Source organism: Pristiophorus japonicus, chromosome 8 (assembly GCF_044704955.1).
Source record: "Pristiophorus japonicus isolate sPriJap1 chromosome 8, sPriJap1.hap1, whole genome shotgun sequence".
NCBI lineage: Eukaryota > Metazoa > Chordata > Chondrichthyes > Pristiophoridae > Pristiophorus > Pristiophorus japonicus.
In genome coordinates this window covers 54,130,771-54,145,082 of record NC_091984.1, presented here as the reverse complement: position 1 = coordinate 54,145,082, position 14,312 = coordinate 54,130,771, and the positions used below count along the sequence as shown (strand labels likewise).

The 14,312-nt window shown below is 44.9% G+C and overlaps 2 protein-coding genes across 4 annotated transcripts in view; one reads left to right on the top strand and one right to left on the bottom strand.

Annotated features, from left to right (window-relative positions):
- LOC139268524 (coiled-coil domain-containing protein 159-like) overlaps positions 1–1,422 on the bottom strand; it is a 58,722-nt gene extending 57,300 nt beyond the window's left edge. Inside the window, exon 1 of the mRNA XM_070886791.1 lies at positions 1,373–1,422. The gene's annotated coding sequence lies outside the window, so the exon portion shown is untranslated. The remainder of the gene's footprint in view (positions 1–1,372) is intronic.
- On the top strand, positions 1,254–14,097 carry mmachc (metabolism of cobalamin associated C). 3 transcript variants are annotated; one of them, XM_070886793.1, is made up of 4 exons: positions 1,254–1,353; positions 7,450–7,569; positions 9,812–9,964; positions 13,251–14,097. In XM_070886793.1, exons 1-4 carry the CDS (start codon positions 1,282–1,284, stop codon positions 13,593–13,595), a joined length of 690 nt encoding a protein of 229 aa, XP_070742894.1. In that variant the 5' UTR covers positions 1,254–1,281; the 3' UTR covers positions 13,596–14,097. The 3 variants fall into 3 exon arrangements, with proteins under 3 accessions (XP_070742894.1, XP_070742893.1, XP_070742895.1); XM_070886792.1 differs by having other exon boundaries at positions 7,450–7,644; XM_070886794.1 differs by lacking the exon at positions 1,254–1,353 and adding an exon at positions 1,383–1,447 and having other exon boundaries at positions 7,450–7,644.
- Positions 14,098–14,312: the final 215 nt, after the last annotated feature.

Below are 14,312 nucleotides of genomic sequence, written 5' to 3'. Positions count from 1 at the left end.
TAGTGAAAAGGAGACGGTTAGAGTCAGGAAACTGTTAAAGTGGCAGAGGGCATCGGAAGAGTCGCGGATGTAGGTGGGAAGAGACTGGACAAGGGGAGAAAAACTAGAGTCGAGACAGGAAGAACATAAATTCCGTGGGGCTGAAACGACGGGTCTACCGGGGCAGTCCTGTTTGTGGATCTTGGGTAGGAGGTAGAAGCGGGCTGTGCAGGGTTGGGGATCTATGAGGTTGGTGGCTGTGGAAGGAAGATCTCCAGAGGAGAGGAGGTCAGTGACAGTCTGGGAAATGATGGCTTGATGTTCGATAGTGGGGTCATGGTAGGAGGACGTGTCAGAGAGTTGCCGATCAGCCTCTGCAAGGTAGAGGTCAGTTCACCAAACAACAACAGCACCATCCTTGTCAGAAGGTTTAATGGCAATGTTGGAGTTGGATCTGAGAGAGCAGAGCGCTGCAAGTTCAGAGGGAGGTAGGTTGGTGTGAGTGAGGGGAGCAGAGAAATTGAAACGATGTCCGTCAGCAGTTCGCACTGAAAAGTACTAGAGAGGATAAGAGGCTGAGCCACAGCCGACAGGTAGGTGGAGGAGGCGGAGGACGGACCCTACATGAGGAAAGTGTCATCTATTCAACTATCATTGTAACCCATGTATAAGATGACCTAAGTTGTACACCTTGAGAACATTGACCACAAAGGGTGAACTTGTGGGGGACACTCCTAACCTGGACTTTCAGGTATAAAAGGGCAGCTCCACCCACCTTCATCACTTGAGGTTTTGGTAATAAAGGTGACTGGTCACAGAGTGACCTTCTCTCAAGTATGGGCCTCGTGAGCATTTATACTGTATAGTAAGGACATAATCAGAAAGGAAGCCTTAATAAAAGGACTTTAAGCTCCACCCCATTTTACTGGACACACAGTTCATTTTATATTTCACAAAGCACCAACGCTGCATTTATCCGCTCGATCCCATCGCGTTCTTGAAGCAAAGCCGCCTTCCCCAGCGCCCGGAGGGACGGCCCGGGACTGCTGAGTTATCCGGTGACTACCCGCACTATAAAGTGATGATCCGCACCACTGCAGATACCGTTGGCCGCCGTTTAAAGACCAGAGCGCTCACTCACTCACTCACCGCCGCCGCCGCTCGCCAAAGTTTGAAAAAAACGTCGGTTCACCTGATGTCATCGCGCGCCGCGAAGAGCATTCTAGGAGCTGTAGTTTGAAACGCCCAGCCGTTTGCCCCTCCCCCTCCTCCCTCGCCGGATCGCCACAGCGCGGTGAGGTCATGGCGGCTGCAGTCCAGCAGCGGCTGAGCGAGTTGCTAAGCCCGCTCGGATTCCAGTGCGAGCCGTTTCTGGTAAAACTAGCTCGCGTACCGTAGTTGGATTGAAGCTCTTGCTGTGCCGACCGGACGTGGTGCCGCCGCGTCGCCTCCTGATCCGGGTTTAAATGTAGATCGGGCGATGTGTGTGTGTGTGTGTGTGTCCAGATTAAGCAGCCGTCAAGGAGACGGGGAGGATCTGGGGTGTTGCTGAGTGGAGTCGGGGTGCAGGGGCTGGAATAAAGTTTTCCCTTGCAACCTCTTCTCCCTGATCTCCAGTTCCCTTCCATTCAGCCGCTTGCCTGATGTGACTACACGTTTAGAGAGGAGGAGGAGGGAGGGGGAATAGGACGCTGCAGAAGACAAGTTGGAGCTGAGAGAAACCAGGTGTTTCTGTGGAGAAGGAGTAAAGGTGGTGGGAAAGAATAGAAAGACGTCCAAAGCGCTTTGTAGCCAATAAAGTACTCTTGAAGTGTAGTCACTGCTGTAATGTAGGGATGGAGTGGTGGGGGAGGACTCTGGCTGCTCGGGAAAGGGGTGTGAATTGAAGCTGCAGCTGTTGACCAATAGGTCTCTGAATGTTTTTGCAGAAACTTAGAACACAGTTTGAGCGATAAATATTTTAAATAGAGTTTATTAATTTAAGGTTTTATTCTAACTGTTAGTTTTGGTTGTAGATTAAGTTTTTCTATAAATTTGAGTCTTGATTCCTGTTACTGTTTAGTTGGAACTTAGAGAACTGCGAACTTGCCTAAGAACAAAAGGATTAGAAGCAGGAATTGGCCATTCAGCCCCTCGAACCTGCTCTACCATTCCATAACATAATGGCTGATCCTCAACCTCAACTTCACTTTCCTGCCCGATTCCCATATCCCTATGATTCCCCTAGAGTTCAAAAATCTGTCTATTGCAGCATTGAATATACTCAATGGCTGAGCATCCACAGCCCTTTGGGGGAGAGGATTCCAAAGATTCACAACTCTGAGTGAAGAAATTCCTCCTCATCTCAGGCTTAAATGGCTGACCCCTTATCCTGAGTCTATGCCCCCTAGTTCTAGATTCTCTAGCCAGGGGAAACAACCTCTCAGCATCTACCTTGTCAATCCCCCTCAGAATATTGTTTGTTTCAATGAGATTACCTTTCACTCTTCTAAACTCCAGAGTGTATAGGCCCAATCTACTCCATCTCACCTCATAGGCAACCCTCTCTTCCCAGGGATCAATCTAGTAAACCTCCATTGTCCTGCCTCTAAGGCATGTATGTCCTTTCTTAGGTTAGGAGACCAAAACTGTTAAGTCTTGAATAAAGAGTCAGACAAGATACTGCAAGCTCAAAGTAAGGTGTGACCTTAATCCTTTATTACAGATCTCTAAGAGTACCTCTCCAGCCTGTGAGCCATCCTTATATACAGGTGCTCCCAAGGGATTGTGGGATCCCTTGGGACTCCAGGGAATAAGCCCTCTGGTGATTAGGCATGGTATTTACAGATTTACATACATAACAACACTTCTCTCCCCCCCCGCCCCCCTCAAAGTCAATAGTGTAACTATTTCCAATGTGAGTCCATCTGGGGCCTTCCTTTCCCTGGTTGATCGTCTCGGTGCAAATGCTGGTTTTGGTGAGTTGTTTGTTGGACCCTCGCTGGGCTGCTGCGCAACTGGCCTTGCTGGGCTGCTGGGGGTGGTGAGTCCTGCTGGGCTGCTGCGGATGATGGATTCTGCTTCGTGGTCAACCACTGGGTTGGTTGCCACTTGTGTCTGTGTTGGAGGGTCGAAAAAGGTGGAGTCTATTGTGGGTTGTTCTGGATAGTCCATAAATCTGAGTTTGGTTTGGTCAAGTGTTTCCTACAGGTGAGTCCATTTGAGTTTGACCACAAACACCCTACTCCCTTCTTTGGTCAAAACAGTGCCGGGAAGCCACTTGGGACCTTGTCCATAATTCAACACAAATACAGGATCATTTATCTCAATTTCACGTGACACATTTGCGCGATCATGATATGTATTCTGTTGAAGCCGCTTGCTCTCTACCTGTTTGTGTAGATCAGGGTATACTAACGAGAGCCTTGTCTTACGTGCCCTTTTCATGAGCAGTTTAGTGGGAGGGACCCCAGTGAGTGAGTGGGGTCTTGTGCGGTAACTAAGCAGGACTCGGGATAAGCGAGTCTGCAGTGAGCCTTCAGTTACCCTTTTCAAGTTCTGCTTTATTGTTTGAACTGCTTGTTCTGCCTGACCGTTGGACGCTGGTTTAAACGGGGCAGATGTGACATGTTTGATCCCATTGCGGGTCATGAATTCCTTGAATTCGGCACTGGTAAAGCACGGCCCATTGTCACTTACAAGGACATCAGGCAGGCCGTGTGTGGCAAACAAGGCCCCTAGGCTTTTAATGGTGGGAGCGGACGTGCTTGCCGACATTATCACACATTCAATCCATTTGGAGTACGTTCTTTTCCCAAGAACGGGCCTGCATAGTCGACATGGACCCTGGACCACGGTTTGGAGGGCCAGTGTAATAAGCTTAGTGGTGCCTCCCTGGGTGCATTGCTTAACTGTGAACATGTATTACATTTGTGCATGCAGGACTCTAAGTCTGCATCGATACTGGGCCACCACACATGAGATCTGGCTATCGCTTTCATCATTACGATGCCTGGGTGGATGCTGTGGAGATCACTGATGAAAGTGTCCCTGCCCTTTTTTGGCACCGCTACCCGATTACCGCATTGGAGGCAGTCTGCCGATATAGACATTTCATCTTTGCGCCGCTGGTACGGCTTTATTTCCTCCTGCATCTCTAACGGGACACTAGACCAACTCCCATGGAGCACACAGTTTTTTTACTAAGGACAGTAAGGGCGGTAACAGGTGATTGCTCACTCTCGAATGCTTCCATTACCATGACTAAATCTGCGGGCTGTGCTATCTCCACCGCTGTGATGGGCAATGGCAGCCTACTGAGAGCATCGGTACAGTTTTCTGTGCCTGGTCTGTAGCGGATGGCATAGTTGTATGCGGACAACGTGAGCGCCCATCTCTGGATGCGGGCCGATGCATTCGTACTTATCCCTCTTTTCAGAAAAGAGGGATATAAGTGGCTTAATGTCGGTTTCCAATTCAAATTTGAGCCCGAACACATCTTGTTGAATTTTCTTTGCCCCATAAACACACGCTAACACTTCTTTTTCGATCATATTGTAGGCCCTCTCGGCTTTAGACTTCTGGATGCATAAGCAATCGGTTGCAATTTCTCAAATTTATTAGCTTGTTGCAATACACACCTGATCTTATACAACGACTCATCACATGCTAGTACCAAACGTTTACATGGATCGTACAACTACACAAGCAATTTGTTTGAACATAACGGCTTCCTAGCTTTCTCAAAGGCATTTTCTTGGCTTTTACCCCATAACCATTCACCTCCTTTACGCAGTAAAGAGTGCAGGGGTTCTAACAATGTGCTAAAACCCGGTAAGAAGTTACCAAAGTAGTTCAGGAGTTCTAGAAATGACCGCAGCTCCATCGTTCTGTGGTCTCGGTGCGTTCTTGATTGCCTCCGTCTTCGAATCGATGGGCCTGATTCTGTCCGCCGCGATTCTTCTCCCCTGGAACTCCACTTCAGGCGCCAGGAAAATGCACTTCAAGCATTTTAGCCTGAGCCCCACACGATTAAGCCGACTAAACCTCCTCCAGGTTCTGCAGGTGCTTGACAGTGTCCCGAACTGTAACCAAGATGTCGTCCTGGAAGACCACGGTGCGTGGGACCGACTTCAGCAAGCTTTCCATGTTCCTCTGGAATATCGCCATGGCCGATCAAATCCCAAACGGGCACCTGTTGTAAACGAAGAGACCTTTGTGCTTGTTGATGCAGGTGAGGCCTTTCGATGATTCCTCCAGCTTCTGTGTCATGTAGGCCGGGGATAAGTCCAGCTTCGTGAACGTTTTCCCTCCCGCCAGCGTCGCAAGCCTTTGGTAGCGAGTATTGATCCTGCAGTGAGAAACGATCGATGGTTACTTTATAATCACCACAGATTCAGACGGTGCCAACTCCCTTGAGGACTGGAACAATCGGACTGGCCCAATCATTGAATTCGATCGGCAAAATGATGCCTTCTCAGCGAGGGGAACTTGTTTATGACCTGGGCACATGAGGCGTCGCTGACGGACGAAAGCGCTCGGGCGTCATCCCAGTTCCAGCATATCTTTCCCAGCCAGCTCCTGCCAAATAGCATGGGGCCATGGCCCGGTACCACCCAGAGTGGTAACTTGTGCGCCGCACCATCGTAGGAGACCTTTACGGTAGCACTGCCGATTACGGGAATCAGTTCCTTTGTGTACGTTCTCAGTTTAGTACGAATGAGAGTCAGGGCTGGCCTTGAGGCCTTGCTGCACCTCAATTTATCGAAAGTCTTTTTGCTCAATATGGACTGGCTTGCGCCCGTGTCCAACTCCATGGACACGGGAGTCCATTTAATTCAACCTTCAGCATTATCGGGGAACACTTTGTGGTAAATGTGAGCACCCCATATACCTCTGCCTCCTCGGTCTGAGGCTCTGGTTCGTCGTGATCCATGGTGGACCTGTCCTCCTCCGCAACATGGTGGCTTGCAGGATTAACAGGGTTTGCAGCTCGCCTGCACATACGTTGGAGGTGTCCCATTGTTCCACAACCCTTGCAGACATATCCTTTGAAGCGGCATGAATGGAAACGATGATCACCCCCGCAGCGCCGACAAAGTGTTAATGGCCTTGTATTCATCACCCTTGATGGTGGACTCTGAGTCATCTGCGGACATGCAGCTGCAGGCATGTAAGTCCTGCCCTGTACATTTTGATTCGAAAACAACGTTACTTTGTTCACAGTACTTGCAGCATCATTCGTGTGCTGAGAAATTTGTTTGGTATTGTCACTGGTGGCGATAAACGTCTGGGCTATCGCTATGGCTTTACTCAAGGTTGGGGTCTCTACAGTCAAACGTTTGCGAAATATTACTTCATGGCCAATGCCAAGTACAAAGAAGTCCCTGAGCATGTGCTCCAAGTGTCCTTCAAATTCGCAATGTCCTGCAAGGCGCCTTAGCTCGGCGACGTAGCTCGCCACTTCCTGGCCTTCAGACCTCTTGTACGTGTAGAACCGATACCTCGCCATCAGAATGCTTTCCTTCGGGTTTAGATGATCCCGGACCAGTGTGCACAACTCATTATACGACTTGTCTGTGGGTTTCGCTGGAGCGAGCAGATTTTTCATGAGGCTATACATTGGTGTCCCACATTGGTGAGGAGAATTGCCCTTCGTTTGGCAGCGTTCGCTTCTCCTTCCAGCTCGTTGGCCACAAAGTATTGGTCGAGTCGCTCCACGAAGGTTTCCCAATCATCTCCCTCCGAAAATTTCTCTAGGATGCCCACGGTTCTCTGCATTGCTGTGGCGGGGTTCGTCATTTGTATTTCGTCGCCAGTTGTTAAGTCTTGACTAAAGAGTCAGACCAGATATTGCAAGCTCAAAGTAAGGTGTGACCGTATTCCTTTATTACAGATCTCAGAGTGCCTCTCCAGCCTGTGAGGCCTCCTTATATACAGGTGCTCACAAGGGATTGTGGGATCCCTTGGGACTCCAGGGGATAAGCCCTCTGGTGGTTAGACATGGTATTTACAGGTTTACATACATAACAAAAACTGTGCACAGTACTCCAAGTGTGGTCTCACCAAAGCCATGTACAAGACTACCTTACTTTTATACTCAACCCCCTTGCAATAAAGGCCAACATTCGTTTTGACTTCCTAATTGCTTGCTGTACCTGCATGCTAACCTTCTTGCATTTATATAACACCTTTCATGACCTCTGGACGTCAGAGGCAATGACATACTTTTGAAGTGTAGTCACTGTTATAATGTAGGAAATGTGCCAAGTTGTGATGAGTTGCTCTTTATGAAAATTAAGTTGGTATGTGAATGAATCTGATGGGAGAAACTTAAATGCTAATCATCTGCAAGTGTGATGTGACACAGGAAATGTGCACCTGATTTACTGTTTTTATTATCTTTTTTAATATATATATATATCTCTCTTCAGCCTTGCTTGTTCCTATTGGTTTTCTTATGACTGCTTTGTGTTTTTATTTTTTTCACAGATTGGTTGGTATAATGCCGTCATGCAACCCTCCTTCCACCTTCAATATCCAGATGACACTTTGGCCTTTGTTGTCCTCAGCATGCCCCAGATGTTTGAGAAAGCCTTCAAACCTTTCATTGTAGGCAAACAATTATCCAGTGTCCAGGACCCTATTGATGACTGTGTTGCTCATTATTTTTCACTTGTGAAGAAAGTAAAGAAACACTTTTTATTGTTTTTTTTTTAAACCCTAACTCTAAATGTAGATAATTGAGTAACTTGCACTTCAGGACCATGTAAAGAATTTACTGCTGCTAAAATTTTATTAAAGCCTTTAATTTACTGACATTTCTTTATTAAAGCTTTTAATTTATTGCTGATGTATCTTTATTAAAGCCTTTGTGTTTTTTGCTGAACATTATGCACAATCCCTGATGCAGCATTACAACTTGCATCTATATATAGCGAAATATATGGTGGAAATATGAAAAAATGTGTGCTACACCAAAGGAGATATTGGGAGAAGTGACCAAAAAAAAAACGTGGTCAAATAGGTGCGTTTTATGGAGGTTCTTGAAGGAGAAAGGGACTTTTAAAGCATGCAGACTAGATGACTGAAAGCACATCTGACATTGATGGGGCAAAATAAACATTTGAAGTCTAAGGAATGGACAGCTTTGGGAGAGGGGGCAGGATTGTAGAGCTGGTAGGGTTACAGAGATCAGGACGGGCAATTCCATGGAAGGATTCAAACTCAAGGATCACAATTTTAAAATTCAGGCATGGCATGGCGTCCGAGGGCAGGCGGTGTCAGGAGCCAATGCAGATTAGTCAGGAGAGGAGAGGACCTGGTGCAGAATAAGATATAAACAACAGAGATTTGCATGAGCTGAAGTTTATGGAGGATGGGAAATCAGCCAGGAGAGTGTTGGAATAGTTGAGTCTAGAGATGACAGGCATAGATTGAGGTTTCAGTGGCAGAAGGATGGAGGTGGATGACCTTGGGTGGAAGTAGGTGGTCATCATGATGGAGAGGAGGTTGGAAGTTCAAATAGAATACTAGGATTGAGAATAGTCTGATTCATTTGGAGATAGTGGGATAGAAATTCATCTGGGACAGTAATGCTAAACGGGCGATAGTTCATTGGCCGCCTGTTATACGCAGCACTTGATATTCAGTTCTATGGAAGTCAGTGGAACTGAATATCTGGTGGGTTGTAGAATGGGCAGCAAATGACATAGCGTCCGCTTCTGCATCCTCACCCAAGTCAAATTTCATTCCAATTGGCCGTGGAGGGGATGGAGTCAGTGGTGAGGATTTGCGGAGGGGCCAAAGATGATAGTTTCAGTCTTGCCAACGTTTAGCTGAAGGAAATTGCAGCTCATCAAAGACTGGATGTCGGGCAAGCAGACTGACAGTACAGAGGTAGTGGAGAGGTTGAGGGGGGCAGTGGAAATCTAAAGTTGGGTGTTGTACCTTGCATGTCGAAGCTGACCACATAATCTGTGGATGATGCTGAAGAAGAGGGGCCCATAGATCCTTGGAATGCTTCCAAGATGTGCGGCATGCAAAGAAAAGCCATTGGTAATGATGCTCTGGCTATGATCACATAAGTAATAGTGGAACCAAGCAAGGACTGTTCATTTGAGCTGGACAACAGGAGAGTTATTGGAGGAGGATAGTGTGGGCCACCTTGTCAAAGGTAGAAAGATTGATGAGGGATAATGCACCATGGTCATAGTCATACAGAATGTTATTCATGACTGATAAGGGCTGCTATGGGGCTGTGAAAGGGGCAGAAACCTGATTGGTGGGATTCACACACAGTGTTGTAGGAGGTATGGGTGACAATTTTGAAGGTGACCAACATATTCAAGGACTTTGGAGAGGAAAGGGAGGTTGGAGGTGGGATGGCAGTTTTCGGGAGGAGAGGGTGGGTTTTGAAAGTAAAATGGACGTTGCTTGAGAAGAAAGCTAGCATGGATGACCAGGAAGGAAATTTGAATGGGGAATGGAATTGAGTAGAAGGAGGTGAGATTTGTTGACAAATTGAGTTCAGAGAGAACATAGGCAGATCGAAACCAAACTAGAGAAATGGGGGTTGGGGTGGGTGGTGGTTTGATTTGGTACGCAGGGAGTGAAGCAGCAGAGTTAGCTATGATTAGATTAATCTTAATTGGTAGAGTGCCATTGAAATCTCTTATCATTAGGGTATTGAGTATGTAATCAGTTAAATTGATAATGTTGTGAATCATTAAATAAAGTTTTTTCTTTTAAAAAATGTTATACCTGTACTTACATTTATTGTTATGGTGCCAGACATTTGGCCCCTTATAACTCGTGCATTAAGAGAACATTAACTTTTCTTTTCTTGCTTTAGAATTTCTCTGATCAGAAGATTGAAGCTATACATGACTTTGAGATGCTTCCTAATCGAAGGCCAAAGGTTTTGGTACAGTCAGCCGCACATGTAGCTGGAGCAGCCTATTATTACCAGATGAAGGATGTGCAGAAAAACCCCTGGGGAGAAAAAGTAAGGGTGAGACCAATTGCCTTCCTCTGTGACGGAGAGGGAGGAGCAATTGTGTTTTGCTACATTTTGAATTGCCCATTTTAAATATTTCCGACAAGATAAGAACTTAGCGGTCTTGTGAATTGCAGCTGCAATCTGCATTTGGCCATTTACTGGACTATACGCATTAATATGTCAGATCCTAAGTTCACGATAGTGAATTATTTTGAACACATTGGCATCTTTTGGTGTTTGATTGGATCTTGTCATTCACTGCCAGATCTGGCTAGTTAGCTTAAGAAACACCGTGTCTCTGCACTGCCAAATTCTCCTAGAAATCCATAAAAGGCAAAGACCATTCAGATTCTTTTTGATGACAAACTCCTTTCATTCTCTCCCTATCCCACACCCTCACCTACAATGTCATGTGAAGAGCTCATAGATTTTTTTCTTCTCGAAGATAGAGACTGTCCACTTGGCCTCCTCAACTGCTAACTCCTCCCTCTCTCAGACCTTTTCCCTCTTGTTTCCTGTTTCAATCTCTGCAACAGCACCTGCCTCCACCCGGTAGGATTATTATTTTAGCTTGTCCCTATGTTTAGTGTAATAATACTAGTTCTAACCTTGAGCAGAGAAACCACATAAATAGATATTAAGATTATTAAGCACTTTATTCAATGGTGAATGACAATAAGCCACAGTTATAATAATACTCTCAAATGAAATACAATTCAGAAAGCAGATTGACCAAATCATTTTGTTCTGGAGGAGTGGGCTGTGGAGTATGTACAGATGTGATTCTTCATCTTCTGGCTCTTCTTCATGTTGCTTCTCTTTGACGATTGCCTTTCCCCTCCTGAGAATAGATCATATTGTTCTCCTTTTTGTACAGTTTTGATGTAACCTAAGCGATACTGAATAAGGAGATTTTCTTTGTCTCAGCCTTGTGGCTTCTGGCGACCTTAAAATGTTTCTTCTTTCAGCTTGCTGATGACAGTTTATTTCAGTTTCCTGGGTTTCTTACCAGCAGACAGGTTTGTGAAATGTGGATATTTGAATCAAAATGCCCGTTCAATGTTTTTTCCCATTTAGCCAACAAGTCCAAAGAGCCATTATTCATAAAATTTGGTCCATGCTAATGATTTCCAAAAATCCTAAACCTTACAACCCCTAACTTCATCCCCCCCTCACCCTCCCCCCATCCCCATGTCACTGAAACCCTCATCCATTTCTTTGACATTTTCAGTCTCAATTACCCCAACACTCACTTCAATGACCTCCCAATTTCCACCTTGCATTCAAAACTCTGTCAACCACATCCTGATCCGCTTGTTCTTGTAGCCTTGTCCTTATCCATTGTTTCCTGTGAATCAAATTCAAAATCCTTGTAATTCTGAGTCCCTCCAAGACCAGCTCCATCCCCACCTCTGCAACCTTCTCTCGCCCTACCTGTCATTGTGCATCCTCCACTTTTCTGACTGTGGCTGTATTTGCATCCCCATCTATCTGATCCACTTTTACTCATTCGTTTCACATTGGATCATTCCACTTAAACCCCTCCGCCTTGCTATCCATAGCTGAATGCAAATTAATAGCAACATGGATTTAAACTTTTTCTCTGAACCCTGAGGTTCCACGCAGCTCATGAAGACAAAAAACATGGGTATCCTGTATCAGGTGTGACATTTGTACCATTTGTACAATTGTAATTATGAAAGCTTCACTTTTTGTTCCCCATAATCTAGATTTAATTAAATCAGTTACTGTTTTGTGGACTGGATGGAGAAAGTACAAATTTTCCCTAAGATCCTTTCCAACTATAATTATCTTAAACAAAATAGTGAATACCTAACCATTTATCGGGTTTTGACAAAGGGTCACAGACCCGAAACGTGAACTCTGTTTCTCTCCACAGATGCTGCCTGATCTGCTGAGATTTTCAGCATTTTCTGTTTTTATTTCAGATTCCAGCATCCACAGTATTTTGCTTTTGTATGGATTTGATGAATTGTATAATATTGGCCCTGAATTTCCGGTCGGAGGCTTCCCGCGGGCAATTGCCTCCGACTGGAGAATTTTTCCGAAAGTACCTGGTGGTCCCTGAGGAGTGTGGGATTTTGTTGGGGAGGCCTTCTCTTCCCGCGCTGCAAAACGCACTTCTGTCCTCCAGGTTCCCACGCAGAAGGTGCAGTCACATGTGACTGCTCAACCAATCAGGTAAAGTATTCTCAATTAATAGCAATGGGAACTCCGTATCTATGAGTTCTCATTGCTATCAATTGAGAAAAAAAAAACAAACACAATAACACGAATTTAAAAAATAAAAAACACACCTAATTAAAATTCATTGAAATTAAAGTTAGAGAAAAAAAAATTTCCGAGTTTTTAAAAAGTTTTTTTAATTATGCTTTAAAATAAATTTAACGTAGTGAGCAGGGTTTTGAAAAATAAAATGTGTATTTTTAATGTTATTTTTTATGATTTATGTGTGTTTTAAGACTCTTGTACCTTTAAAAGTAGGCTATGTGTCTGCTTTTATCAGGCGCAAGAGTTTTGAGGACATTTGCTGGGCAAGATATGGGTAAATACTGCACTCTTGTCCTTGCAAATGTCCTCCCTCCCGAGATGTGGATGATCTGTCAAGCTCCAGCTTGACAGATCGGAAAAGCTGGTTTTCAGCGCATACGCATTGTGTGCTGAAAACCAGCTTTTCCGATGCCTTCCTGGGTCCGTACAAACTCCGTATGGACCCAAGGAGGCTGGAATTTCTGGGCCACTATCTGTCTGTCCTATCATGTAGACATAAAAAATCCAATGCCACTATTTGAAGAAGAGCAAGGGACATCTCCCGGTGATTTAGCCAACATTTATCCCTCAACTAACATCACGAAAGCAAATTGGTCATTTAGCTGATTATTTGTAGGAGCTTGCTGTGCACAAATTGTTTGCCATGTTGCCCTACGTTACAACAGTGAGTACACTTCAAAGGTAGTTCATTGGTCGTGAAGTGCAACAAGGAAAGAAACATTAGGGGATTGTCCTAGGCTACTTTTGTGCAACTTCAGCAGATAGTTACAGAGTGGCATTGTTGGAGGCCTAGGACATGTTAGCTGCCATCCCTGCCAAAGATGGTACTTGGCACTGGGGAAAACGTTTGTACTTGGCAGGGAAATACATGAAGGCGGGTAGCCCTTAACATGGAAGAGCCCTATGGTAGCATAGCATGTTGAGTTGGGGAGACCAAAAGAAGGCAGAAATCAATAAATGCCTTACATTTAACAAAAAATTAAACATCTTTTCCTTACAGAAAATGTATGGAGTGTGCATTCATCCGCGCTATGGAGGCTGGTTTGCAATACGAGGAGTCCTGATATTCCCGGATGTCCAGGCCCCATCCCTTGAGCAGAAGCTGCCTGTAGACTGTGTTTCAACAGATGAAAAAAAGATCCAAGTACTCGAAAGGTTTAATTTACACTGGCGGGACTGGACCTACAGAGATATCATTGATGTAGAAGAGAGATACTCTGAAGAACAAAAGCAGTACTTTGCTACACCTCCTGCTGAAAGATTTAAACTACTTGGACTGAAAAGTGACTGTTCTTCAATGACTTCTGGAGGAAATCAACAAAGCACAACACATGGAGCTCTTTAATCTGTCCACTGGCAGGAAGCCTATATTACATTATTTGGTGAGGGGGTGCTGGAAGGGAAAAAGACGTAGAAGCTATTTGCTATTTAGGTGCTGAATAAATAAATTAACACCGATCATGGCTGAAGTGCATTACCACAACAGCCATGATCTGTGTTACCTCATGCTAAACGTGTGCACCTATAAAATCAAAAGTTTAGGTGTTCGAAGAATTTCGAACATATGATTGTAATGTTCCTTTTTATCAGATTCCAGAATCAGGCTACTGTGACATTCCCCGAGTGTGTTCGCAGAAGCTAATGTGATCCCGTAACTATGTTGGCGCGGACCAATCTGATTCCTGAGCCACGTCATTTCTGATTTGGTTCAGTCACAAAAATAGTCAGAAAGAATCCCATTTTGTAAGAGATTTCTGTAGTACAGGTATCAAAGCTTAAGGGGCCCAAAATGTATGAATTAAACTGATCAGAGACAATAAAACATGCAGTAAAGAAAATAGAAGAATAAAACATGTCTGAATTTCTGTGTCATTTTATATTTGACTCTTTAATTTACTTGCTCAATACAGCCCGAGACCCTTCAGAATTCTGGTATTTTGGGGCTTTTATAGGTAAAAGCTCACTATTTGAGATAGTTCTCAAATGACTTCTGGCATCCTGATGGCTAACTAAAAGTCATCATAGGCGGTCCCTCAAAGCAAGGATGACTTGCTTCCACGCC